Source organism: Scleropages formosus, chromosome 3, assembly GCF_900964775.1.
Source record: "Scleropages formosus chromosome 3, fSclFor1.1, whole genome shotgun sequence".
Taxonomy (NCBI): Eukaryota; Metazoa; Chordata; class Actinopteri; order Osteoglossiformes; family Osteoglossidae; genus Scleropages; species Scleropages formosus.
The window spans coordinates 21,235,429-21,260,719 of record NC_041808.1 but is presented as its reverse complement, the minus strand read 5'-3'; the positions used below and the strand labels follow the sequence as shown (position 1 = coordinate 21,260,719).

The 25,291-nt window shown below is 45.8% G+C and overlaps 1 protein-coding gene across 4 annotated transcripts; it reads right to left on the bottom strand.

Annotated features, from left to right (window-relative positions):
- Positions 1–1,011: 1,011 nt before the first annotated feature.
- On the bottom strand, positions 1,012–25,156 carry rwdd3 (RWD domain containing 3). 4 transcript variants are annotated; one of them, XM_018753137.2, is made up of 4 exons: positions 25,004–25,156; positions 23,043–23,521; positions 21,860–21,975; positions 1,012–1,134 (listed from the first exon to the last, which is right to left on the bottom strand). In XM_018753137.2, the coding sequence occupies exons 1-4, from the start codon at positions 25,086–25,088 to the stop codon at positions 1,071–1,073; spliced, it is 744 nt and encodes a 247-aa protein (XP_018608653.1). In that variant the 5' UTR covers positions 25,089–25,156; the 3' UTR covers positions 1,012–1,070. The 4 variants fall into 4 exon arrangements, with proteins under 4 accessions (XP_018608653.1, XP_018608654.1, XP_018608652.1 ...); XM_018753138.2 differs by lacking the exon at positions 1,012–1,134 and adding an exon at positions 15,453–15,848; XM_018753136.1 differs by lacking the exon at positions 1,012–1,134 and adding an exon at positions 20,368–20,778.
- Positions 25,157–25,291: the final 135 nt, after the last annotated feature.

Here is a 25,291-nt window from a genome sequence, read left to right as displayed (position 1 = left end):
GTTCACAGTCAAGCTTAATATCTGCCTGGTATACAGCATTTTCCCTTTTCTCTTGTCTTCCAGCTGCGGTTTATATTATGTCCGATGTAAAAAAAAAAAAGGATCATTTTAAATTTATAAATTTCCACATTAATATATTCCTCAAGAATTAGTGAGACTTGAGGAAATAGCAATCAATTTGCATTATTGTTCTTTTTTATTCCTGTTTTTATTTTACACCTACTAACGGTTTCACATTTTCACATAGATTTGGTGCCATTGAAACGTTGACAATGAAGTGAAAATCATTGCCCTCCTGCATGTGTATCTGTAGAGTAAAAACAAACACAAAATGTTGGAAACCACGGGGGAATGGAAAAAATTTCAAACGGATTTGTTCTGTGAAATTAAGCATTACATCATAATCAAAATTCTGTATGAAACGGAACTGTGTTTATACTACAAAGCCGAGGAATTGAGTTTTCGAAGAATAGATGGGCCCACGGTCCCCCAGAGGTGTTTCATCTTAATTGCTTCGGTGAGATACCCAGCTGAGTACCTGTAAGATACTCTCGTCACTTTGAATAAACGTATTACATAAACAGCTATAACTCTCGCAATGAAATGATGCCAGTAGGTGAACTTTATCAGGCTAAATGGAGAATGTAGCCATTGGGAAAAGCACTGAAACACCACTTTTGTGCCTCTCCACCGGTGATTGCATCAGTGTCCGCAAAACCCGGTTAAGAAGCGATTTTTAGCACGCAGCTCTCCACGTGTGCGTGACACTCCCAAGGCCAGAGCATCGTAGGCTGCCGGGAGCACGCGTTCGTGTGGGCAGGTGGGTAGTCCGGACCAAATGTGGGAGAGCGTCTGGCGCGTGTAGGCGAGAGAGTGAGAGACGGGGGGGTGGCCGCGTTCGGCTCCTCCCCTTCCGGCTCCTAATCCCTATCTTTAAACCGAAGCACAACATGAAGCCAGCTTGTCAATGCAATATCTATAGAGACAGACTTACCCCATCAGCTCCCTGTACCTGTGATAGCGCTCCGAAAGCTCTGAACGGCGATCGATCCGGGACGATGTCTGAGATATCAGCGAGTCCCCGATTGTCTGGCATCCGTGCTGCTGCCAAGCTGAGCGGCGATGTTCCGAGATCTGTGGAAACGGAGCAGCAAAGTATGCCTGAGCGTCGCAAAACTGTAACACGCAAAAATTTTTACTATAATTTGTGACGTGAGCCGACGCAAATGTGAAAGTAATGCGTTCCTGGAGCAGCCTTCACAAAGTTAATTCTCGCGGACTGAATATACAGTATAATTGCCATTAGTTTCAGTGAAAGAAAAAAATGTATGTATTGCAAAGTCTCAAAACTTGACACCCTCTCACTCACCCTTGGGACTCATTTATGGGACTCGCTTGTCCCATACGGGGTCGCGGGGAACCGGAGCCTACCCAGCAACACAGGGCGTAAGGCCGGAGGGGGAGGGGACACACCCAGGACGGGACGCCAGTCCGCCGCAAGGCACCCCAAGCGGGACTCGAACCCCAGACCCACCCGGGAGCAAGACCCGGTCCAACCCACCGCGCCCCCCAAAACTTGACACCCATTTCTGCTAAACATCTCCGCATCCTACTAAAATGGTCACATTTACTTCAACGGTTAACATTAGCTATTGTGACAATACAGCTTCCCTCCACTAATTACTCTGCACAACTGTCTATGTGCACTCGTTCACATCTTTCGTAGCTGTTGCATGCCAAACACTTATTGAACACAAACAAAACATACATAACTATGATAATCATTATTCATCTCATAATTTAACCTTTAATGAAAAAAAAACCAGAACACACACATTGTCAGAAATCACTTATCCCAGGTGGGGTCACAGCGAACCTGGAGCCTAACCCGGCAACACAGGGCACAAAGCTGGAGGGGGAGGGGACACACCCAGGACGGGACGCCAGTCCATCACAAGGCACCCCAAGCGGGACTGAAACCCCAGACCCGCCGGAGATCAGGACCCGGCCAAACCCGCCGTGCCACCGCACCCCCAAAATCCAGAATCGTAAAGAGGAAAGAAGTTGATGAAAACAATGCAAATTCATTCGCAATCAAGGAATAAGCAGGACAGTCGCAGTAGAAAAGAGCAGAAGCCGAAACTACAGCCACAAGGAGACCACATGGTGGTTCTGGTCTCACGCCGCTCAGCTGTCGAAAAGAGGCGAAATCCAAATTCACTCCTCACAAAGGCAAAGAAATGCCTTACAAGCCAAGATTGGGGTGTTACGTAAAAGTTCCAGCGGAATTCTAGTAAACCGAATGGGCACATCTTGGGTATGATTGTTCTGCATAGGTGTATGGGTGAACAGTGTAATAGGGCGATCTGTCTCGGGCCACTATATAGTAGTGAAACACAACCGTGGTCATCTTTTTTGCTTTAAACGTGCACAAAAATCATGTGCAACAGGCTGCAAACAAGCATGCAGAAAGCACCGCTGATTTCTGAATTCCGCCGATGAAAGAGTTAATGGGGTGCAGCGTTACGTTATAATAAGGCTCTGCTGGTTTACAAGCTGTGCAGCACACTCACGGCCCCTTCCGGTGGTGCTGCTCAGCAGCGCAGTTCGCAGGAGGACAGCAAAACAAGCAAATGAGATAAACAAACAGAGCAGCTATAAAATGCCAAGGGAACATGCATTGTCCTGTGTAATGGGCGCTATAAAATAATTATTAACCATTAAAATTATACAGGTTAAAGCAAGATAACTCTTAGCAGCCACTCACGTGGTTTCTGCAGCTGTCTCTGGGAGGAAAGCCTTGCAATCCACACAGATGCTGTTATGGATTTGAACCCAGACCTGTAGCCATAACCCATGAGGCACCAGCGCTACCTGCTGTGCCGCCGTTCTATTCACTATACTGCACTCAGACAAGTAACAAAAAATTATTCGTACATTCCATGTATTATTTCCAAGGCATTTAATATGAACATAGAATATTTCCAGAACCCAAAGTTTTGTTGTTTACAATGATTAGTATGAGCAAAATAATAATGATAATCCAAAAAAAAAAAAAAAAAAACAGCCCACACCTTGACAGTACACCTGAGATTTATTGTTGTTAAGCGGTTTGCATCCCCAGTGGGAACAGGAGGAAGGTGGGGGAGGTTTCTGGGTTGAGGTGAATACCTGCCTCCTGTTATCTCGCCAGGTCAAAGGTCACATCAGCCTTATGGGCTGCGGGGGAAATTCACGCAGACAGGAACGGTTGGGTCAACGTGGGCCTCGCGGCCAGGACGATTAACTCTTGATGCCGACTGTTTGTCGGTCGCCCGTGGAAGCTGTGTCAGCAGCGATGCGCATGGCTTGCATGGAAAGCAAGATCTGAATTTGAATGCTTCCGCAGATCCCGTCTGGAGCTCGCTCATACGCCGAGGAGGGAGAAACAGCGAAAACGTTTCTCACCGCGATAGCCGTGGACACTCCCGTGCAATGCTAATAGCTCCTTACATTTTTTCAGTTTATGGCACTGAAATTCTTCAAATACGACTCATAGACACGGATACCTAAACTCCAAGTCCTTCTTTTGTAACCACCGTGTCTTGCGTTCGGAGAGCCATCGAATGCCGCTCCAGTTTTGCCAGTTCTAAATTCTCATTAATGGCCCGGTTACCCCGTCAAGAGCGAAGCAGCGAGATGGCGAAAGTCAGCATTCGGCCGTGCCTCGCGACCGCTCACCAGCGGGAATCCCTAACAGCAGCACGCAGATCTCGGCGACGGTGCGGCTAGCGGGCGACCTCTCGCATAGTTATTCATCCCGGCAGAGCCGTTCCCCGCTTGCAGGCCTTCAGAAATGCTTGTGCGCTTTCAGAAAAACCTCATGATGTTTCAAGTAGGAAATTGAAAAAGTGCTGTAATCCCACTGTGAAGAAAAGGATTTTACTCTAGACTAATTCTGCACTGCCCCCGTGCCCTGCTGTGGCCCCTCCACCCATCACCATTTACTCCGGAAGTTTCCGCTGGCCTAGGGAATTCATCGGCTGGCAAGCAGCTACGCACGGCGCCCGGTAACAGGAATAAAAAAGGATGTGAAAGGTTCCTTTTTCTCCACATGACTTGGAGAGGGAATTGTCTGCTACCCTGGGTAACCAGCTGCGGAGCCCAGGCTCTGCTTTCATACTAATCTGTGTGGATGTTCCCATTTAGTCAGGCTCTCTGATGAGGCTGAACGAACATCCCAGCTATCACTTTTCCCACCTGCCATATTAAATGCTGACAAATTGCATTTGTTAAGAATTCAAACAGCTCATTTTTCCAAACCATCACGCTTTATTCATGTGGTGCATTCTTCTTCCTAATGATGCTAGGCCTCGTTCTGCGGACTGTTTTTATGGTGTTATTATTATTGTTGTTGCAGTTGATGCTGCTGGTTTCTTTTTTTTTTTCTTTTTTCCAGCCTGCAAATCGCCAGCCACAGGTGACTCAACAGTGTTGCCAAGAGACAAGGGAAACAACTATTCAATCACAATATAAGGTACATAGTTGAGGGCTCTAGGTGTCCTGGCCAGGAAAGTCATTAAAGCTGGGTTCAGAGAAAAGCCCCAGTGTCGTTGCATTTCTCTTCCTGCTCAATATCTTTATTCCGGCACTGAGATCTGCGCTACACATAAATATGACACGTTCATTAACTGAGATGATAGACAGCGCATGGGGCATTAAAGCAACAGTAGGGTTGGCAGTAGAGAAAGAACAGCTGTCCGTTCCTTGTGCCACAAGTATGAAATATCCACCCTCTTCAGTTACTTCCACATGGCCATCAGGGTCAAATTTTCTTAATACAGTTGACTTCTGAACAATACGGGTCTGAACTGCATGGGTCTACTTATACATGGATTTTTTTGCAATGCTGTATTATGAACATGACTGTAATACTGCATGCTGTGAAAATTTCATAACGATCAATTCATTAGTGTATAGGCTTGGCTACCATGAAGCAATCGTTTCGATTACGCTAGGCTACCGTAAAGCAATCATATTGCTGCTTCTTCATCATCAATGCATGAATCATTATACCTGTAAATAAATATGAATTTCTTTTTCACATTATCTTTTCATTTTTGATGTCTAGTGTTAGTAATGCGTAAACTTACGGTATCGATAAATACAGTACAGTACTGTAAGTGCACTATCTCTTCCTTTCTTTCTCTTGTATGTTCTCTATGATTTTCTCAACGTTTTCTTTTCTCTAGATTATTTTATTGCAAAAAAACAATATATAATACATACAAAATATGTGTTGATTGACTGTTTATATTATCAGTAAGACTTCCGATCAACAGTAGGCTATTAGTATTTAAGTTTTTGCGGAGCCAAAAGTTATATGCGGATTTTTGACTCCGCAGGGGGTCGGCGCCCCTAACCCTCGCATTGTTCAAGGGTCAACTGTGATCACAAATCTATGCATTACATAAAGATAGTAAGATGATCTCATGAAACATTCAAACAGAGAAGAGAAATACTCTTTCATATATACATAGATAGTCTGATTGTTGGGAGACATGAGGTAAAAATCTGAAGTCAACAGTTTCACACAGAAAGAGTTTGGTAGGCAAAACAGAAAGACTGGCAGGCAACTTATTAGGTAGTGTCATAACAAGGTAGTTTCTGGTAGAGCTAGTCTGGTGTAAGGGACAACACGAACACAGCAACATCTGCACATACAGACTATCATACGCAGATGAAAAGCTTAACTGAGCGATGTCATCTCTCCTCTTTTTAATTTTTGGGCAGAGAATAAGGAGCATGAAGTCATATATGTCCATGTATATATATGGTGTTGGATCCTCCAAAAGAAAGTAAATGAAATACAGTTATAGTCATATTTATTGTGTTGAATCTCATACCACAATAAATATGCTCTCAACTGTGAATTCTGTCCATTTTGTATTTTCTCTTTTTTTTTAAACATAGAGCTACTGCCTTTGAATCCAAAGGTCGCAGGTTCGATCTCCACCTCCGGCTGTAGTACCCTTGCTCAAGGTTTTTACCCTAAATTGCTCCAGTAACATTACCCAACTGTATAAATGGGTAAATTATTGTAAGCTTGTAATAGCTGTAGGGGGTGCGGTGGTGCAGTGGGTTGGACCACAGTCCTGCTCTCCAGTGGGTCTGGGGTTCGAATCCTGCTTGGGGTGCCTTGCGGCGGACTGGCGTCCCGTCCTGGGTGTGTCCCCTTCCCCCTCCGGCCTTACGCCCTGTGTTGCCGGGTTAGGCTCCGGTTCCCCGTGACCCCGTATGGGACAAGCGGTTCTGAAAATGTGTGTGTAATAGCTGTAACCCAAACATTATAAGTCGCTTTGGAGAAAAGCGTGAGCTAAATGAATAAATGTAAATGTATGTCAACTACAGAAACAGCATACTGATCTAGCCCTTAGATATAGAAAATGCAGGGTTCTTTTGATATATCACAATTCGCTGAGTGTGACTCGGTGAGTTTGGCTTCATTGCCGCCATACGTTGTTATTGTGGTCTCTTCGTATATGCAATGATTTTAAGACTTCAATAACACTGCTCAATGTGTTTCCTTGAGGTGAAAAGATAAAAGAGTAAAACTGAACAGTAAGCGTACTGAGTTGCTAGTCCTGAACCTGCTTGCTGATGACCTGCTTGTTTCTCTCCTCAGCTTTGAGGCCATTGCTACCCACCCACCGCTTTCCCACAATTCTGTGATTGAGGCCCCCATTCCCAATAATGACTGTACTCTCGTAGGCGGAGTGCAGTCTCCCTGATTAGGGAACCCCTGTCCTCCTTGCAGGACTGTCTGATCACTGTTCTGTTCAGTCTTTGGCCACATGGTAGAGAAAAGGTATTTTTGTCCCAGCAGGTGAGTATGGAGCACATTAGAGGGACATTGATTCACAAGGCTTTCCCCCGACGTTTGTTCTCCGCGACTGGCAAAACTAGCCTTTTTTTTGGTTTTTTGGTTGAATGTTTACCGTATGTTACATTGGCTAAATTACCATCACAATGCAACAAGCATATCAGTGGGTGTCAGAAAGAAATATGATATAGAAGCAGGTGGAGGAAAATTTTCCATCGCACATTTGCTTTTCCATCTTTAAGTCAGACAAACGTGCCAGATAATTGAAGGCTAAAAATAATTAAAATAAAATCATGACAATTGACCCAGCAAAGATTGCTTTCATTTCTTAAATGTGCTTTATGCAATTATTGAAAAAACAAAATGACAAAAAGGTGTTGGATCCTCAAAAGAAGTAAATGAAATACAGTTATAGTCATATTTATTGTGTTGAATCTCATACCACAGTAAATATGCGCTCAGCTGTGAATTCTGTCCATTTTGTGTTTTCCCTTTTTTTAAACAAATTTCTCATATTGTGAAAGTCCTCCAACCAAAGTATGACGCATACTTAGCTCCGGGTATGGCACAATACTGTGGAAGACTGTGGACATCTGCGCATATGGAGAATAACCCAAACAGGAGCACATAATGTCATTGAAAAAATGTGGTGAAGAGAGACAATCCACAGGAAGGTTCACCAGCGCAGGATTCTCACCCTAGAACTGTCTCCTTGCTCATAATCTTCCATGGCATTTTCAATTTCATACACCCGGTAAAGTGTCCAGAAGGTTACGGGTTCATGAACTCGGTAGGAGGATTGCTTTTGTGACACTGAGCAATGTGTCTAGGCTGGCTGACTACGTGTGAATCTGCACAACTATTTGTACAACGAAATACACTATAACCCAACCGCAGGTTGGCAGAAGGTTTGTGTCACTGTTCAGATCCATACGTCCTCACTTCACTGTTCGTACACTAGAATACACTGTCAATTTTTGACTAATTTCCAATGAGACGGGAGATTTCTGTAATGATGACAAGTGTCAGATAACTTCCAAGCTTTTGGGTCAGCCCTACTGCAAACACCATAATTTCCATGTCAACAACATAAACTCTCCACCACAAAGTGACAACTGGACTTTTTTTCAATTGTTTGTTTTGTTCAGTTTGTTTCTCGGGAACTGGATTAATTAGCATTCCTCACAATTAAATTTGTATACAGTCCTTTACACTCGGAACAATAAAGGCAAATTGCTATGTGAGAAGCCAGTTGACAGCACCGCTCACCCAGGAATTAATGATCTGTTATTCAAAGTAAGCTCGTTATGCGAACTAACACCGGGGCCAGGCAATGAGGCTCCGCAACGACCCCCTTTGGGCTAACAGCCGCTCCTCCAACTGGACCGGCACACTGAGATTCATGATAAAACAAATCGGTTTTGGGAAGGTCTTATTCAGCATGAAAGGCAGTTTGGAGCGGTCAAGAAGTGAATTTCACACCAAGGCCCGAATAACCGCTGTATGTACGCACAAGGGGAGGAAAAAGTCCCTTTTAACTTGACAAGACAATAATTCAAAAGACAGTGCAGGATTTTCTTCAGAATACCACATCTCTATTTGCACTGAAAACACGGTGCTGTCACGACCCCGAAGGGGTGGTTATGACTTGGAATTAGACTCCCGGTTCATAGATTGCATTATCCCACCCATGTGAACCAAAGCAATCCAGCCAAAATAAAGGGAATGGGACACTTCACAAATACAGCACTGCCACGGAAATCTTCATCAGGTGTCGCAGCGGAGTTTTGGTCTGGCAGTCAGAGATCCTGCATTACTGCCAGAGAACACCAAGTGGAGAAGGTCCCTCTTCTTCCCACCCACACTCCCATCCACTCCGCGTTCAGCAGTCAGGTGCACCAGTGCCAGGGCATGACTCTGTGCAACGCTGTCAGGGTGCCGTCACCGAGATGCCCAGGCGTCCCAGGCAACCAGCCTCCCACTGCGACGTTACAACTCAGACTGCGCAAAGACTGCAGGCGTGCGTGGACCTCGGCGGAACAGAGCTCTCATGGTGATTACGTGTGCCTCTCCTGCTCCCGCTGTTTTTGAGCTGTGCTTTCGGAAAGGGGTGCACCCTGTTGTCATACCACGGTGGCATTTTCCCTGCAGCAAAAATCTGAAACAAACAGCAGCAAAGAAAAATAGCTATTGACAGGCACATCGTTCACGAAACTAACACAACGGAGATGCAAGGCAGTAAAACCCTACTCTGCGGACCAGAAAGGAGATTCAAACGTCAAAATATAAGGCTAAATATAGCATCACATTTGTGGGATAACGTGAATGAATTCTGAATGATTGGGTCATCTTTTCATATATTATAAAGGGCTTATACTGGGCTTTATGATCACTCTTGCTAAGTACTGTAACCTTTCACCTTTGAGTTTCATTACGTACCTGTATGTATTTGCTTTTTCTTAGCAGCCTTCCCGCACATTACAAAAGTAAGATGTTCCCGAAAAGCCCGTCATGAGGAGAATTCTCATAAATCAATGATGTCATTGCCATTAGTTTCAACGGTGAAATTTTTATGCGTTCCAGAGCCTTAAAGTTGACATCCATTCACAGGTGAAACTAGCGAGCAGAGGTTAATGGAGGTTGAGAACTTAACGCAGCACGAATCAAACTGTGACTGCTAAAAGCAGAGTATGGTGGGCTCTGATCTTGCACCTCTCAGGTGTTAGGAAGCTTACAAAATCCAGACACAGTCTTTGTAAAGAGAAGGGAATGTTTTGGGAAATGAAGTAGGGGTGTCAATTGAAATTCCTCGTAAAGCCAACTTCTCATAACTCGAACGGGCGTACCTTGAGGTTAGACTCTATATTGAGTCTGTCACAATTCCCTATGGTGTTGTGACACAATTGCGTTGGTAAAAAAAAAAGTTCACATTTATTCACTTAACCTATAGCACTAAGGTACTTACAATGATTTAGCCCATTGATACAGCTGTGCATTTATTTAGTGTATGACTTCAGAGCAAGTACCTCCCAGAAGGTAGTATAGACGGGGGTGGGATTCAAACCTCAGTCTTCTGAGTTTAAAGACAGCAGTTCTAACCACTCTGCCACCTGCTGCGCCCCCCAAAAAATTTAAAAAAGAACAAAATTCAGTGTGCTACGCTAAAAGGTGAAACAATGTAAAGTGCCGAGGATGGAAGACAATAAATAAGTAAATACGACTAAAGCCTTAGCGGTTCTAAGCAGGGCTGACATTTGTGTTGTCGTGACGGTCCCTCAGAGCACCGCTGGCTCTGCCTGGGTCTATCAGACCTTGAGGCATCCATGCGATGTACAGGTGGACCCTTGTCCTGTGGGCAGCAGTGCTCAAATCTAAGGGAGGCTGGGATGCCCTCAAATGAGCATAACCACACCGGTCACTCTGCCCAGGGAGTGGGACCTCTACCCATGGAGGCAGGGAGCAGCGAGTCCTGTAGCCCCATGGCACGAAACGAAATGGTGATCGACCCCCAGCTAAGCCGCTCTACCAACAATGGGAGAAGATCATTTGCATGAGCTCACAGTGACCCCCATGGACCATCATGGCAATTCATGCAAATTTCTACCACGAAGCCTGCAGGATATTTCATATTTTTGGATTTAATTTTTTTTTTCCTCCTGTTTCTCAGTCAATTTGACTTTCTGTTTACGCACACAGTAAGCTCAAAAAGCAGAAAGCGGGGTCTCCCGGGGATTGAGGGAGGTTAAGGGGTCTCCTAGCGTTGCGCGAACAGGCTTCTCGGCAAACCGTAGGAGGACGAGCCGGCGTTTGGGCTAGATGCGCGGCAAGACGGCACTTGTTACTCTCACGCTGTCATTGTGCTTGCGTCATTTTAAAAAGATCAGAACTGTCATACTTGTGTCGGTCCCTGTAGACACACACCTATTTATACATGGAAGGAACTGGGATCACAGTTAAGGTAAACACCCATATCTCCCCCCAGGAACCCTGCTGGTGGTGGTTGGGGGGGGGGGGGAGACGCCTTCACCTTATATGTCACAGCGCAACAGCGCCTCTTGGTGGTCGTCAGCATCGGTGGAGGGTACGGCGTGTTTCGGTGTGCAAGAGGTCAGGCGTTCGGCATGCAAGAGCACGGATAGGAGTAGCGAGCCCCTTGACAGCCGGAGCTTTAATCACAAGAGCTCAGTCCCGCGCTAGAAAGCACCTTGGGTGAGCGGGCCTTCGGAGCCAGCTGGGTGACAGCGTCTGCGTGCTTTCGTTGGCGGGCCCAAAGGAAGGGGGTGCTGTCTGAACTCACGTACTCATGTGGCGTGTGCCTCTAGGCACCTCATTTTAAACTGTTTTAACGCATGTCTGAGCAGGATTCACGAAGAAAGACAGGTTAAAAAAAAAAAGGCGCCGGCGCCCACTCTCAATTTCTCCTTGTGCATCGTGTACATGTCTGAAGGCCACGCCTTCGTGCAGCACGCGCTCTTCCCAGGATTCCCTTCCCAGACAGCCCTCCGGCACCCTGGACACCGAGGCGGCCGGGGCTTCGCCGACATGCAAGCATCTCTGGAATACGGCAGCATGGGTCAGCCTGGCGGAGCGCCTCCTAACCCCATCCAGAGGTATTTTGCCACGGCGGGCGCAAATTAGCATAGCCGACATTGGCCAGAAGTGAATCAATAAGCACGTTACAAGATGGTGGCTTAGCTCCGTTTTAAAGCACCCCAGCTGATCCTATTCTTTATTAAACCACTCTTTCCTCCCCTCTTCTCCGCACCGGTCTCGATCTCTCTCTCCCTCTCTCCCTCTCTCTCTCTCTCTCCGGCTACTTCTCGCATTAATTCGAATTTCCTTTTGTTCCAAATGTCAATAATGTGCTTATCTCTCCCGCCCTAAAAACCGACTACTCCAGTTTAATTAAAAAAAGGCTGTGTATTGTTGATACATTATTCAAGGGTATGCGCGCGCATGCTAATGAGCCCTCGTCTTCTCGCCGCCGCCATAATTAAGATCCAAAGCCAATAATGAAAAATCAAGTGCTAATGCGGCCGTAATTGAAGCAGGTGGTTCCACCTGTCCCCGGTAAGCCGGATGGGTCAACGGAGCCATTAAAACGTCAAACAAAGGTGAGGCGCAAAGTCATCCGCTAGCAAAGGCCTCATCTGTCATTTGTCATTTTAGCCTGCCGGTAACTACAGCCCCCAGTAAACACATCAACCTTTACAATTCATTTATAATAACGCGAGCGGCGATTATTAGAGAGAACAAAAGAGGCCAAGTACACTACGGCGAGCCCTAGGTGACTCGAAATAACAGGTATACTCAGTTCCGCTTCATTAATAACACTCGGTGTATTTAAATTTATAGCTGAGTGGTTTTTAATGACTCTTAAAATGAAAGTAAAACCCAGAAATAATTGTTCGGCGTCTTCTATTATGCTCCCTCCCTTGTCCGGTAACGATGATTTAATATCAAATTTGTGCAATGTTCACTTCTCGGTGGGTAGCGCCATTTATCTTCTTTCATGGGCCTTTTCGAGGAAGCCCTCCCAGTGCACCGCCACTGCGCTGCGCGTGCATTTTTCCCGTTATGTCAGCGGCAAAAACTTGAATGATGGATACCTCGTGCCTCACTCGCTCGCAGCCCGATGCTTCCACTGATTCCGGCTGCGGACGGCATCCGCTGGACCCGGGGCGAAAAGCGCCGCATTATTGCTCCGTGAACCAAGTAGTTCCACACGACACGCATAGGCTGTACGACAGCAGATCTTCCTAAACTCCCACCGAACATCTCGACTCTTCTGCTGTCATGAAGTCGGCACAGCAAACATACGTTAAAAAAGTAAATGAAAAAGGACATTAGCCGTTGCGCCGCGGTTTTGATCGACCGCAATGTTAGTTTCGCTACTATCTGCAGCGAAATGTCCGCAGCTTCGTCGTTTACCCGTGAGTAATACACACGTAATTATCGAGACGGACCTCTTCCTCCTTGTTTAGGAATCATCCGTCATTGCAGCTGATAATTACATACCCCGAAAATAAGCGGAAGAGCTGGACTTCATTTAAGCAACAATTTATTCAGCGCGCTGACTGACATGTTTAATATGCTTTCATGCGAACATGCATAAAACGAGCAAAGCGCACCTGCAAAATTCTCATCCCGCTAATTACAATCATGGAACATAAGATACATTCATATTTCATTTAATTCTTTGGTGGCTTGGTCAAGGGCTTTTGTTGTAGGGGCAGAACGAAGAGGATAGCGGCTAACGTTCGGTCTCCCCTCTAACGCCGCCTCCTTAATCGCTTGTGGCACCAGAACCTTTACAACCCTCCGCACCTCTAACCCACGGACTGGTTTTAAATCATCGCTCCTTTCAACGGACGGCCTTCCGTTCCCATCATCCGCACACGTGCGGCGCAACCGTCGGCGGCCCGCAGCGACGACGACTTTGCTGCACCGCGATCGTTGGCTCTCCTTGGAGCCCCGGTGGACACGAGTCCCATGGGGAGATGAAGAGGTGGTCTTCTCTGCGCGTTCTGTTTTCACCGCTCGCACATGTCATCTTCCCCTTGGTGCCACGTCTCGAATGTGAATGCTGCCCTCTGCTGGGATATCAGGGCCAGAGGACGTTGTCTGGGGGAAACCTCGTTCTCACCCCTCACCCTCCTCCTTCAAGCAGCGCACGGTACGGGGCAGTCCGAAACACAGGGGTCACCGACGGCCGAAAGGGTAATAAAGGCGTCGTCTCGGATCGCTAAAGCCGCCGGGCCTAAGGAGCTCCCTAGTGCTAACAGTCGAGAGAATCACAGACATTCCCGGACAGAGCGAAGGTAAAACCACAGCTACGCCATCGCAATTCGACATCCGAAACAAAGTGTGGGGCATGAATGAAAAGGGGAATTTACAACTTCACACAACAGTTTGCTTCGATTAAATCTGTGTCCGGGTCTCTACACGAAGAGATGTGAAACTCTTTCAGAGCCGTTTCGCCGCACAAGCGTTATTAGAACCAAAGGTTTGGAATTACGTGTTTGTAAAGGCGGAAGCACCAAAATCGAACCTGCATCAAAGAAACGGCCGAAAAACACAACAACGGCGCTCTGTGAAGCTCGCGGTGACGTTGCCCGTTCGAACGAACACATCGGTCAATAACAGCTCCTATTAAATGACATGGTACTGTAGTTAGAGCTAACATTTTGTAGTAGAACACGTAACCAAATGTGTCTTCTGAATGGGAAATACACACACACATTTTCAGAACCGCTTGTCCCATACGGGGTCACGGAGCCTACCCGGTAACACAGGGCGTAAGGCCGGAGGGGGAGGGGACACACCCAGGACGGGACACCAGTCCATCGCAAGGCACCCCAAGCGGGACTCGAACCCCAGACCCACCAGAAAGCAGGACCGTGGTCCAACCCACTGTGCCACCGCACCCCCCGCTGAATGGGAAATAATTCAAAGCAAACATAAATTAATTGCAGAAAGCACGACCAAAGTCAATGAGATTTTCAAGTTGCACCTTTTTATTGCTGTCTTTTAAATATGTAAAATATCGAAACCCTGCACAAGTTTTATACAGTGCCCAGTGAAAGGAACTGTGGCTTAATACGGTATGATTAGCCTATTAGGGACCAGTCAGCGTCTGAGTCAGTGGGAACATTAGGAGGACAAATGTCTTCAATAAGTCATGGCTATTAAGCACATTTCATAGCGTGGATCCCGGCGTCCGGGCAGACGGGACCGAAAGGACAGGAGCGGGATGAATGTGGGCGTCAGTCTGTGGAATGAAGTTCTCTCCGTCTATATTGGCCATTACCTGTACTCGGGATATGATCATTGCCTACATTTCACTTAGATACAACAACATTAAAGCATATTTCAAAAGAGGCGTCGCCCAGAAAATGCGTGGCAGAAAGGTGCAGTTCGTTAATACTCCTACTTTTAATTATGTCAGGCTTGCAAGTGAAGTTTGTTATTTGTTAATGGTATAATTGGAAACCTACAGAAGGGGACAGAAGGGATAAAATATAGCGGGAAAATTAAAGGCTGTAATTATGTCCCAGATTGTGTAAACTGGACAATGAGTGTAAGAATGTTAAAATCATACGGTATTTGCCTGAATGTCCATGATTCCATAATGAGTCTTACCGAAATGGCAAGATGTGCTAATAAAAGGCAGTATGTGACTGGAAGAGGGGGGCAGAAGACGGGGACTCTCGCTCGGCATCATTCGGGAAAAAATAAGCATAAATAAATTGTAGAAAGAGAATTGTAAGGTTCCATGGTAAACATTTCAGAAAACGCGGATCTTCTGGGCACCGCGTGCGGTGCGGTCTTGTCGTCAGCTTGTCGAGGGCCCCACGACCGCTGGTCCTTGGCGCGCGCGCACACACAGACGCACGCGCGCGCGTCCGGGCGATGAGCTGAACACATGCTGGAAGTGGTTTGATTACAGGCAACACCGTATCTCCACCTCACCTCCACAATTCCCGTTGCACTTTCGAAGATTATTTCCCAATTCTGCCAGGCCGGGGGAATCGCATCTGTCACAAGCTTCCAAAGCTGTCACGCGTGATGCGTGGAGCTCCCTGCGGCAAATATAATATACACTCAAGACAAACACTTGGTGTGACGTCAGCCAAATTATATAGCAAAGGAAAATATAAATGGACGTCGCCTGGGGTGTCTTCAAGAGCCCTTATACGATTTACAGGATGAATGAAAAAATTTGAAAAAATGAATGTTTAATGTCACACGCGTCATTCGTTTGTAGTGTTGAGGACCGTGCTTCAGAACGGTACATCTGTGGCGATGAAGAAATGAAACAGCATGCTGGAACTTCAGCTGCAAAAGACGAATACGTTCAGGTTCCCCGATTATTGATCTCGCAGTCATTTCAGTAGTTACCTACTGGGGAACGAGTCTCATGGTCTTGTATTGTTTCCTTTTCCAATGTTTAAAGTCAGCAGTGCTGATGAAGATGACTCAAGAACTGTTCAAAAAACACATATATGATTAATATAAAAATATTGTTAGTATAATAATATATTTCAAATATTATAACAAAATGTAATATAAACACACACACACACACACATTTTCAGAACCGCTTGTCCCATACGGGGTCACGGGGAGCCGGAGCCTAACCCGGCAACTCAGGGCGCAAGGCTGGAGGGGACACACCCAGGACGGGACGCCAGTCCATCGCAAGGCACCCCGAGAGAGACTCGAACCCCAGACCCACTGGAGAGCAGGACCTGGTCCAACCCACAGCGCCCCCGTGTGTGTGTGTATATATATAAAACATTTTCAATGCTTATATACAGTGCTGCTTGAAAGTATGTGAACCCCTCGTGTCCCTTAGTTTTACCACAAAATGGTTATTTAATGAGAAGCAGTCTTTGCCATCAGACATAAAAGACGTGTAATGACCAATTCCATATGGTGGTCTAGAGGAAGTCATGTGTAGCAGAAAAAAACAGAAGTAGAGCAGGTGCAAAAATAAGCGAACAACCAGCTGCATTAATTAAACCAAGAAGGTAAGTAGAATCAGGTGTGTAAATCATAATCATTTATTCATGTTGTAAGTTTATTTTAGGATTTGAAATTTAGATTTTAGAAGTTCATCTTAGTATTTTATTCTAGGACAATGATGATTTCTCGAGGGTTCGCAGACTTTCAAGCAGTACCATATATAAATATACACACACACACACATATATATATATATATACACAGTATATACTGTGTACACACACATACACACATACTGTAGGTCATAAGTCATTCACTCAGAACCACTGGAGCTCAGAACCCTTCACCAGCCTTGCCGTGAGTAGTCAGCCAGTGCTGTCTTGTTTCAGCGGAGAATGCTGTGCATGATGTCCTTCATAGACGTTATCTATCGCTGCTTGAAGAATGATGATAAAAACCACCCCGCAGTGGGCCGGTTTAAAATAGACTATCCAGGATTGCAAGGTTAAAATAGTGTAGTACCAGTGCAATTTCAAGTTATTTTGTGTGATGGATTGGAGCAAGGCTGGTCCAGTCAGGGGAACAGGAGGAGTAAATGCCCGTGTTCGACCATCGCATTGCGCACATACCTCTCGACGGCCCGAGGGAGAGGACAATCAACCGGTGCGATGCTTACGGAGGGGTGCGACTCAGACAGCCTACCTGGGACAGACATCGCAAAGAATCGACCGCGGCGGGACGGATGCTGCCCCACAACATTGCCTCTCGCTCGCACACCCGTATTGATCCGGCAGGCTTCTCCCTACATTAGAGTCCACGAATGCTGTTGCGAATACCAAGTGGACGCCCTCTAGACGCGGCCAGTATCTGACCTGTCCGTCATCAGTCTTATGCAAAGCACGTCAATAGTCGCGACAAAGTGACAAATACACATTCATGCTAATTTGCACCACTTCCAATAGCGGAAGTGAAGCGAGAGTACATTCCACTTTGGCTTAGGTAGCAACGACTTGGTCATTCAGTGTTGGCCAGTTCAGTAATGACGTACAAACTGCAGCGTTACTCCGTGCTCGATTCTCTGCACCAACAAATATTAGTAGAAAATAAAAGGTACATTGCAGTTTTAAAGCAGAAATTTCCCTGATCTCCCCTCTTTGATCAAATTTCAAACCAGCCAGAGTACCTAAGGGACCATCTATGTCATGAATCTGACATCTCAGCAGTAGAATTTATATGAATTTTGATTTTTAACATACTGGATATCTCACTGGAAATATTGTTGAATATGTTTGCTTTGGGGGTGCGATGGAGCAGCGGGTTTGACCAGGTCCTGCTCTCTGCTGGGTCTGGAATTGGAGTCCTGCTTGGGGTGCCTTGTGATGGACTGGCGTTCCATCCTGGGTGTGTCCCCTCCCCCTCCAGCCTTGCGCCCTGTGTTGCCGGGTTAGGCTCCGGTTCGCTGCGACCCTGCTTGGGACAAGCGGTTTCAGACTCTGTGTGTGTGTGTGTGTGTGTGTATTTTTGCTTTTGCAAAAATTAGCTAGGCTGTCCTTTATTTCATATTCATCTTCTATCTTTCTTTCATACAGTATTGAGAATAAAACCGAACCCCTTAGTTGGACACGCTTTTTTACAACCCATTGCAGTTCTCAGAAAAGAAATGGTACAGTTCATTTTCCTCCTTTCCATCACATCTTCAGCCCTTACAAAAGTTTTTGAAAAATGGTAAAACAGGCACACACAAAGTACAGAGTGAGTGGAGAAAAACAAGGTCCAGGAGCAGTGCCTCTAGTGGCCAGGAGTTCCAAAACCAGCTTCTCCAAACCCTGTCTTCAGCCCAGTGGACTCTGTAAGTTCCTTCATCAGCGTACGGAGCAGGAGCACGGTTTGCAAAGAACCCTGCAGGTCGGGGAAGACTCCGGCTCACAGCATACACCTCCATACTAGTAAAAAATAAATACGATTACTGTTTCTCATTCACTCACTCTGCTAAATCACTTGCCCTGGTCAGGATCGCAGTGGCCTAAAGCCTATTCTGGGATCACTGAGAGCAAGACTGGGGGGGGGGTAGACCCCGGACAGGATGCCAGTCCATCGCAGAGTAGCCATACAGACACACACACAGTCACCCATTCAGATACTACAGGCAAGTTAGTATCACTAATCCACCTGAGCCGTTTTTGGACTGCGAGAGGAAACCAGAGCACCTGGAGGAAAACCATAGAAATAAAAACCATGAAAACTCCACACACACACTCAGCTAGATTTGAAGATACACCACAACAGCCCAGACCCTGTGAGGTGGCAGCACTACCTGCACTTCACATTTATGTATTTAGCAGAGGCTTTTATCCAAAGCGACTTGCAATGAACTCTATGTAGTGTTACCAGCCCACACACCTCACTCACCAAAGTGACTTACACTGCTAGATACACTACTTACACTGGGTCACTCATCCATACATCAGTGGAACACACACACACTCTCTCTGTCACTCACACTGTGGGGGAACCTGAACAACATGTCTTTGGACTGTGGGAGGAAACCAGAGCACCCGGCAGAAACCCACAGAAACATGGAGAGAACATGCAAACTCCACACAGACTGAGTGGGCATCAAACCCACATCCTCTCGCACCACCCAGGCACTGTGAGACAGCAGCTACTCGCTGTGCCACCGTGTCACCTACACATGGCACATATGGAAAATTGAAATGCACCATCTACTTCTTTAAAGCAGAGGTTCTTCTTAGTACTATCTTTGACACAAGGAAGGTAATTGGCGATGAAGGCAGAATAATGAAGGTATGAAGGAACTATATGAAGGTAATCAGTTTTCATTGCAATAAATTGTTCACAATATTTTCTCAGAATTTATTTATGGGCATTTTTCTAAAATGCATCCTCAGCTTTGATCAGTTTCTCAAAGAAGTCAACGGGATAGGAAAGGTTCAGAAAGACGGAAAGTCTTATAAATTATAGACAGATAAAATTTTTACTTTCTAACATGGAAATTATACTAGTTTATATATAATAAAAAAATTTTTTTCTTCTTTTTTTTTTTTTTTTTAACAACCTAATTGATCCACCTTCCAGCTGAGGAAATTTGTTTTTCAAAAAGTGCATTACTGAGACTTCCACAGAGATTGCTAAGAGGGTCTTTTGCTGTTATATCCCATTTCCTCATAACAATTATATGGCATGAACACGTTTTATGTGCCATTAGTCATTTTGATGTTGCAGTGTATTAGCAGCACAGGCAGTGGGGCTGCGTTCGGACAGAGATGGCACACAGGAAGCCCGGTTGGGGAGCGATTGGACAGCGGCAGGGAGTGGATCATGCCGCCCTGACTACTCGCACATTGATGACTAAATGCTACAGGGGGGCTATCAGATGCGGATCTCAAAGTAATTAGGTTGCTTACAAAACACAGACTTTGTTATTAGTTTTTTAGAAAATGAACAAAACATCAAATTACTGCAGGCTCATTATTTCACAGAGGCAAAAATTTAAATTATCAAGGCAGTGGTACCTAAAGATACAATATGGAATGAAATGCTTTACTTTTACTTTTTAAAATGTTAAAACATACTTAATTAATATAACTATACTTTAAATCTTCATGTAAAGCATTTACAGCTCATAAGATGTCAGTATGACTGTTCCTAAGCTTTGACACATAAATTGTAGTAGATTTTGTAGAATATTCATCATTCTGTGTGAAACTAATCAATTCACACATTGTACAAATTATATGTAAAGATGTGTTTCATACTGAATTGAATTTTCATGCATATTAAAATATTAACAGGAATCTCCACGACCCCAGCAATATAAGTATCATAGATAACCAGTATTTGACCATCCACCTTTTAATGCAAAGATTTAATGCAAACCGCAAATCAATTTCATTATTGAGGGAAATCAAGCAAAATAAACTCTGACTACATGACAGGTAATGGCAGCGAAAACAGGAAAATACGACAGGAAAAGCAATGACAGAAGATCAAGTTTGATTTTCTCACTCGAGGTTATTAAAAAAAAAAAAAAAGAGCAAGCAGCAACTTTTTTATAAATACTCACTGGAACGCACCACGTACAGGTATGACATAAGTTGTTTTTTTAAATACAACAGGATTCTGGTTACACTCGTTTAGTTTTTCCCCAGTTTCAAAGAAACGTATTTACCGCCGACTACATTCAATGCATATCAAAGTTTCGATCATGAGCATTATTACCGCACGCAGCAAGAGACCACGGTAGGATGTTCTCCCAGCATCTGCAGCACAGCAGTTGCACTTGAGCAGTGTCAGTGAGGTGGTAAAAACACAATTACTGCAGCAACGTGCGCACAAATTCCCGGTACAGTTCTGACTGTCCGACCAAGTCAAACTCCTTTTTCAGCTCCTCTGCGGACGAACACTCCTTAACCTCAAACACTGAGAGCCTGACAGAAAGACAGAGGGAGGGAGAAAAAAGGAAATTAATGAAGCTACCAAACTCCTCTGTGCTTCAAGTTATTTGAAACCACTGAATAGAGCACAATACACGCAGTACCATAACTTCAGAGGTATTCATTTTTAAATGTTCTTTACTTATTCATGTTATGTTATTTAAATTTGTTTTCCTAGCAGCACTTTCTAAAGCAAAATGCAAGCAATTGAAGCCGCTGGCATCCACGCAGTGTACCCTGCCTAGTGCCCCCATGCTTCCGGGACAGGCTCTAGACCTCCGCGTCCCTGCACCGGACCAGCGGATTTGAATAATGGATGGAAGGATGAGCTCAAGTCTTACACACAAAGGGGAAAAAGCTATATTGAAATCATGAGCCACACCTTCCACATTCCAGTGGTAAGAGACACTAATGAGACTGACCTTTTCTTCATAGCATAACTCTGCCTTTTCCAAATAAATTGTTTTTGCCCGGCCCAAGAACAATGTCCAGTTAACTTGAGGTCTGTAATAGTCTGGCATATATGTTATTAGTATTTCTATTATTAGATAGGACTTGCAGATCAAAGGTGCTTTTGACATATTTTTCATAGAATAACACACACATTGTCTGAAGCCGCTTGTCCCAAGTGGGGTCACGGCGAACCGGAACCTAACCTGGCAACACAGGGCATAGGGCTGGAGGGGGAGGGGACGCACCCGGGACGGGACGCCAGTCCGTCGCAAGCCACCCCAAGCGGGACTTGAACCCCAGACCTACCAGAGAGCAGAACCCGGCCAAATCCGCTGCGCCCCCGCTGCATAGAATAACAGCCAGCCGAAAAAAATTTTTGTTGTATAATTCAGTTTTCAGCTTCTTAGCCCTTATCAAGAACAACTTTCGCTGTTTATAAACTCATCTGTAGGAACAGCTGGACAGAAAAAATGAAGGACCACTCCTTAAGCACCATGTCATAAGCTGACAATATGTAGGAGGAGGAACCGTGAGAAGCATGTGAGAAGCAACAGGTGAGATCACGGCACACACACACATACACCTTTCGATGCATAGACAAAAATATCTTCTGGCCCTTAACTGTTTGCGTTCTTCTGACAAAGGCCTTTCACAAAGGACGCTCATCATCTTCTCTTTGCACTTCTTCCCTGCCGAGTCCACGTCCACTTTCACGCTCTTGTGAAGGTGAAGATATTCCTTGGAAGAGAAACTGGCCATCAGATGAGGGAATGGCATATTTCAGCCCTTTCAGCAGCCTTTCTTTCTGATAAGTTAAATACTTGTGTAATTCACTTTAAAGAGGAATCTAATTTCGTTTCCATCAGAGACGACATGAATATCTTAATGAGAGAAGGTGTTTGAGGAGATTATTCGTCCCCATGCCACGGACGACTAGCAGAAAGCTGAGAGAGCTGCCTACAGCTCAGTGGCGCCTTATTCTCCCTGCTTAATCTATTTGTAATTAACTGTATTGAAGATCCAGAGGCACCTTCATGGAGTTAAAATTTTACTCACTCTCATGGCAGCTGAGGCAGCTGAAGCAGCTGAAGCAGTTCAGGTTATGGACATAGCTCAGGGGTAAAACAAAAAAATCATTTACTTCAATTTGACACCTTCTGCTGCCCCAGCACTGATGTACCACAATTTCTATAAGCCACCATGTGACTGGCATTCCGGCACCATTCTGAATCAATCGCACCGTAAGTACCCATCACAATGACAGCATAACTAGATGACAGAAGCACTGTCATACAAGAAGGCAGCTGCTGTAATTCCATTCTTTTTTCTTTGTTTAAATGGGCAGCAGGTGGCGAAGCGGTTACAGCCACTGCCTTGTAATCGTAGGACCCAGGTTCAGATCCCACCTCCTGCTGTAGTACCCTTGAGCAAGGTACAGAAGTGGAACTAATACAGGGAAGTTACCCAGCTGTAGGTAAATCACTGCAATGCTGAAGTCGCTTTGGAGAAAAGCATCAGCTAAATGAATAATTGTAAAAGATAATGAAATTTCTAACAGAGTTTAACAGCTGAAATCGAGGACTTCGTTAAAGGACGTAAAATGTGGGTCGTTCTTTGAAACGTCAACATTCGCTGTACATTTGTTCTTCCAGTGGCATTCGATTCATTTCATCCTGCTGCACTACTCAAAGACCACAGAGGACTGGGCAGCTCTCCACTTACGACAAATGCAGACTTTTATAAGACTGTCTCTACCAGGACAATAACTATGATCCAACAGCCAGCCATGTCATATGGGACAATACCTTTATATTCCTCCTTGTCCCCTGCAGTAGAAGCAAAATCAGCTGTCCTGTGAAGAGTCTCCCGGTAAGTTCCAGATCCCATGTCCATTTCTCAACCGTTTTTATGTATTTCGCCTTGGACCTCATGTGATCAATGAGCAACAGAGCCGTCCAAACTCTTTCATCCACATGGATCTCGCTTCTCCCTGGCGGGCCTCTGTGCCTGGAGGGCTGCTCCACGTCGGTAATGTTCTCCGCATTCTGCTGCAGCCACAGCACTAGCTCGTGGACCATGGGTTCCGACACAAGGGCAGACGCCTTTGTGAGCAGGCTCTGCTTTATGTCCTCGCACTGTCTCCGGGTGAGCTGCTCACAACTGACAGAAATACCAGGCACGCAAGACGGGTACTCGGCAGGTAGGTGGAAGAGCAGGGTCACGGTCTTCCGTCCCGAGGATTCTCCCACCGGGACCTGGATGTGGAAAATGTTCCCCTCTGTGTCTGCAAGGGGAAACAAGTCAGATACAGAACTTAGAACTTTGCTGGTGGTATGAAGCGTGCTGGGATTAGCTGCAGTTTGGTGTCAAACATGAAATACAAGATAACAGTAACACTCTACAAAACAGCCAAAAGACCTGTCAATAGAGCCATACAGCGATTTTATTAGATGGTGGGAGGACCCCTGGGCAAGGCCCGACCGCCAGGTCTGAACCGCCCGCCCCAGACGGGGCATGGGGAACCGGAGCCTAACCCGTCACACAGGGCGTAAGGCCGGAGGGGGAGGGGACACACCCAGGACGGGATGCCAGTCTATCACAAGGCACCCTATGCGGGACTCGAACCCCAGACCCACCAAAGAGCAGGACCTGGACCAACCCACTGTGCCACTGCACCCCCATATGATTTTATTAGATGGCATGGCAAAATATTTCATTTATTCCTTTAGTTGAAGTTTTTCTCCAAAGTGACTCACAACGACTGCATTAACATTTATTCGTTTAGCTGACACTTTCCCGCAAAGCAACTCGCAATGTTACGCTACCAACAAATATTAAGCCATTTATGCAGGTGTGGGATTCTACTGGAGCAGTTTTAATGTGAAGTACCTTACTCAAGAGTACGGCAGCCGGAGGGAGGATCTGAACCCGCAACCTTTCGGTACAACAGCAGCAGCTCTAACCGCTTCTCTAGTTTTAAAGACTGCTGAGGTTGCGAGGCGCTCGATACCCATCTTTGGGCTGAGGATGGGAAACGCACACAAACGCGGGCAGTGAACGAAACCCACGTCCGAACCCTCAGCCCAAGAGCTGCGAAGCACCGCAGCTACCCGCTGCACCGCCGTGCAGCCCATAATCACCGGTACCGTTCTGCGTCCGACACGTTTGTCAAAAGCGACAGACAGAGAGCGTTAAATAATGAAGCGTACAGCTATTCACCCCCTTTATACTGCAGGGTATTTTTTTACTACATCAGCTGAGGGTAAGTACCTTGCTCAAGGTAACTAGCGATACCAAGAAATGAGATTCAAACCGGGGACCAACTGAAAAGTGACTGTTTTAACCATTATGCCACCTGCTGCCCAATCTTAAACTGTACAACTTTAAAATATTCATAAAGTGCATAACATAACATAAGGATAATACTATAGGTATAACGGTATAAATTAAATGTTATTTATAATTGCATGCGATAAAACTGTATAGATACTCTGAAATAATTATTCTAATTCTAGTCTAGAGATACATTTCTCCTGCAGTGGCAGCATGTAGACGGGGGCAGCTGACGAGGGAGAAGCAGCGCAGCTGGACTCCATTCCCCCTCCCTGCATCATCACCACAATCCGGATGTGCAGCAGCGGCGCGTGCCGAGATCGCCACACATCACATGTCTGTCATTCGGCGCGCGAGCTCGCCGCGGCTCGGTGCGGGTTCGGGGACACATAGATCAAATTATTCATTATGTCCCCGTTGTTTGCGTTGCGACCTGAGCGCTGGGTCCACTCGAACTGCCCCGCGCCGCAGTAGATGGCCGACAGCACTGCGATCTCCTCCAGCGCCCGCTCGCTCATCTCTCCAGCGCCAGTCGAGTCACTTCCACACGGAGTGTAAAACACGAACACCGCTCATCGTCTCCGCCAGCCATACGAAGCCGGAAGCACAGGGAGCGCCGTCCGTCACTGTGAGCCTCCGGTCTGAGTCCCTCCCGTGCACATTAGTTCCGGGACTCTTGATAATGTGTAATGTGTTTCCCCCCCTTTTTTCCCCCCTAGTT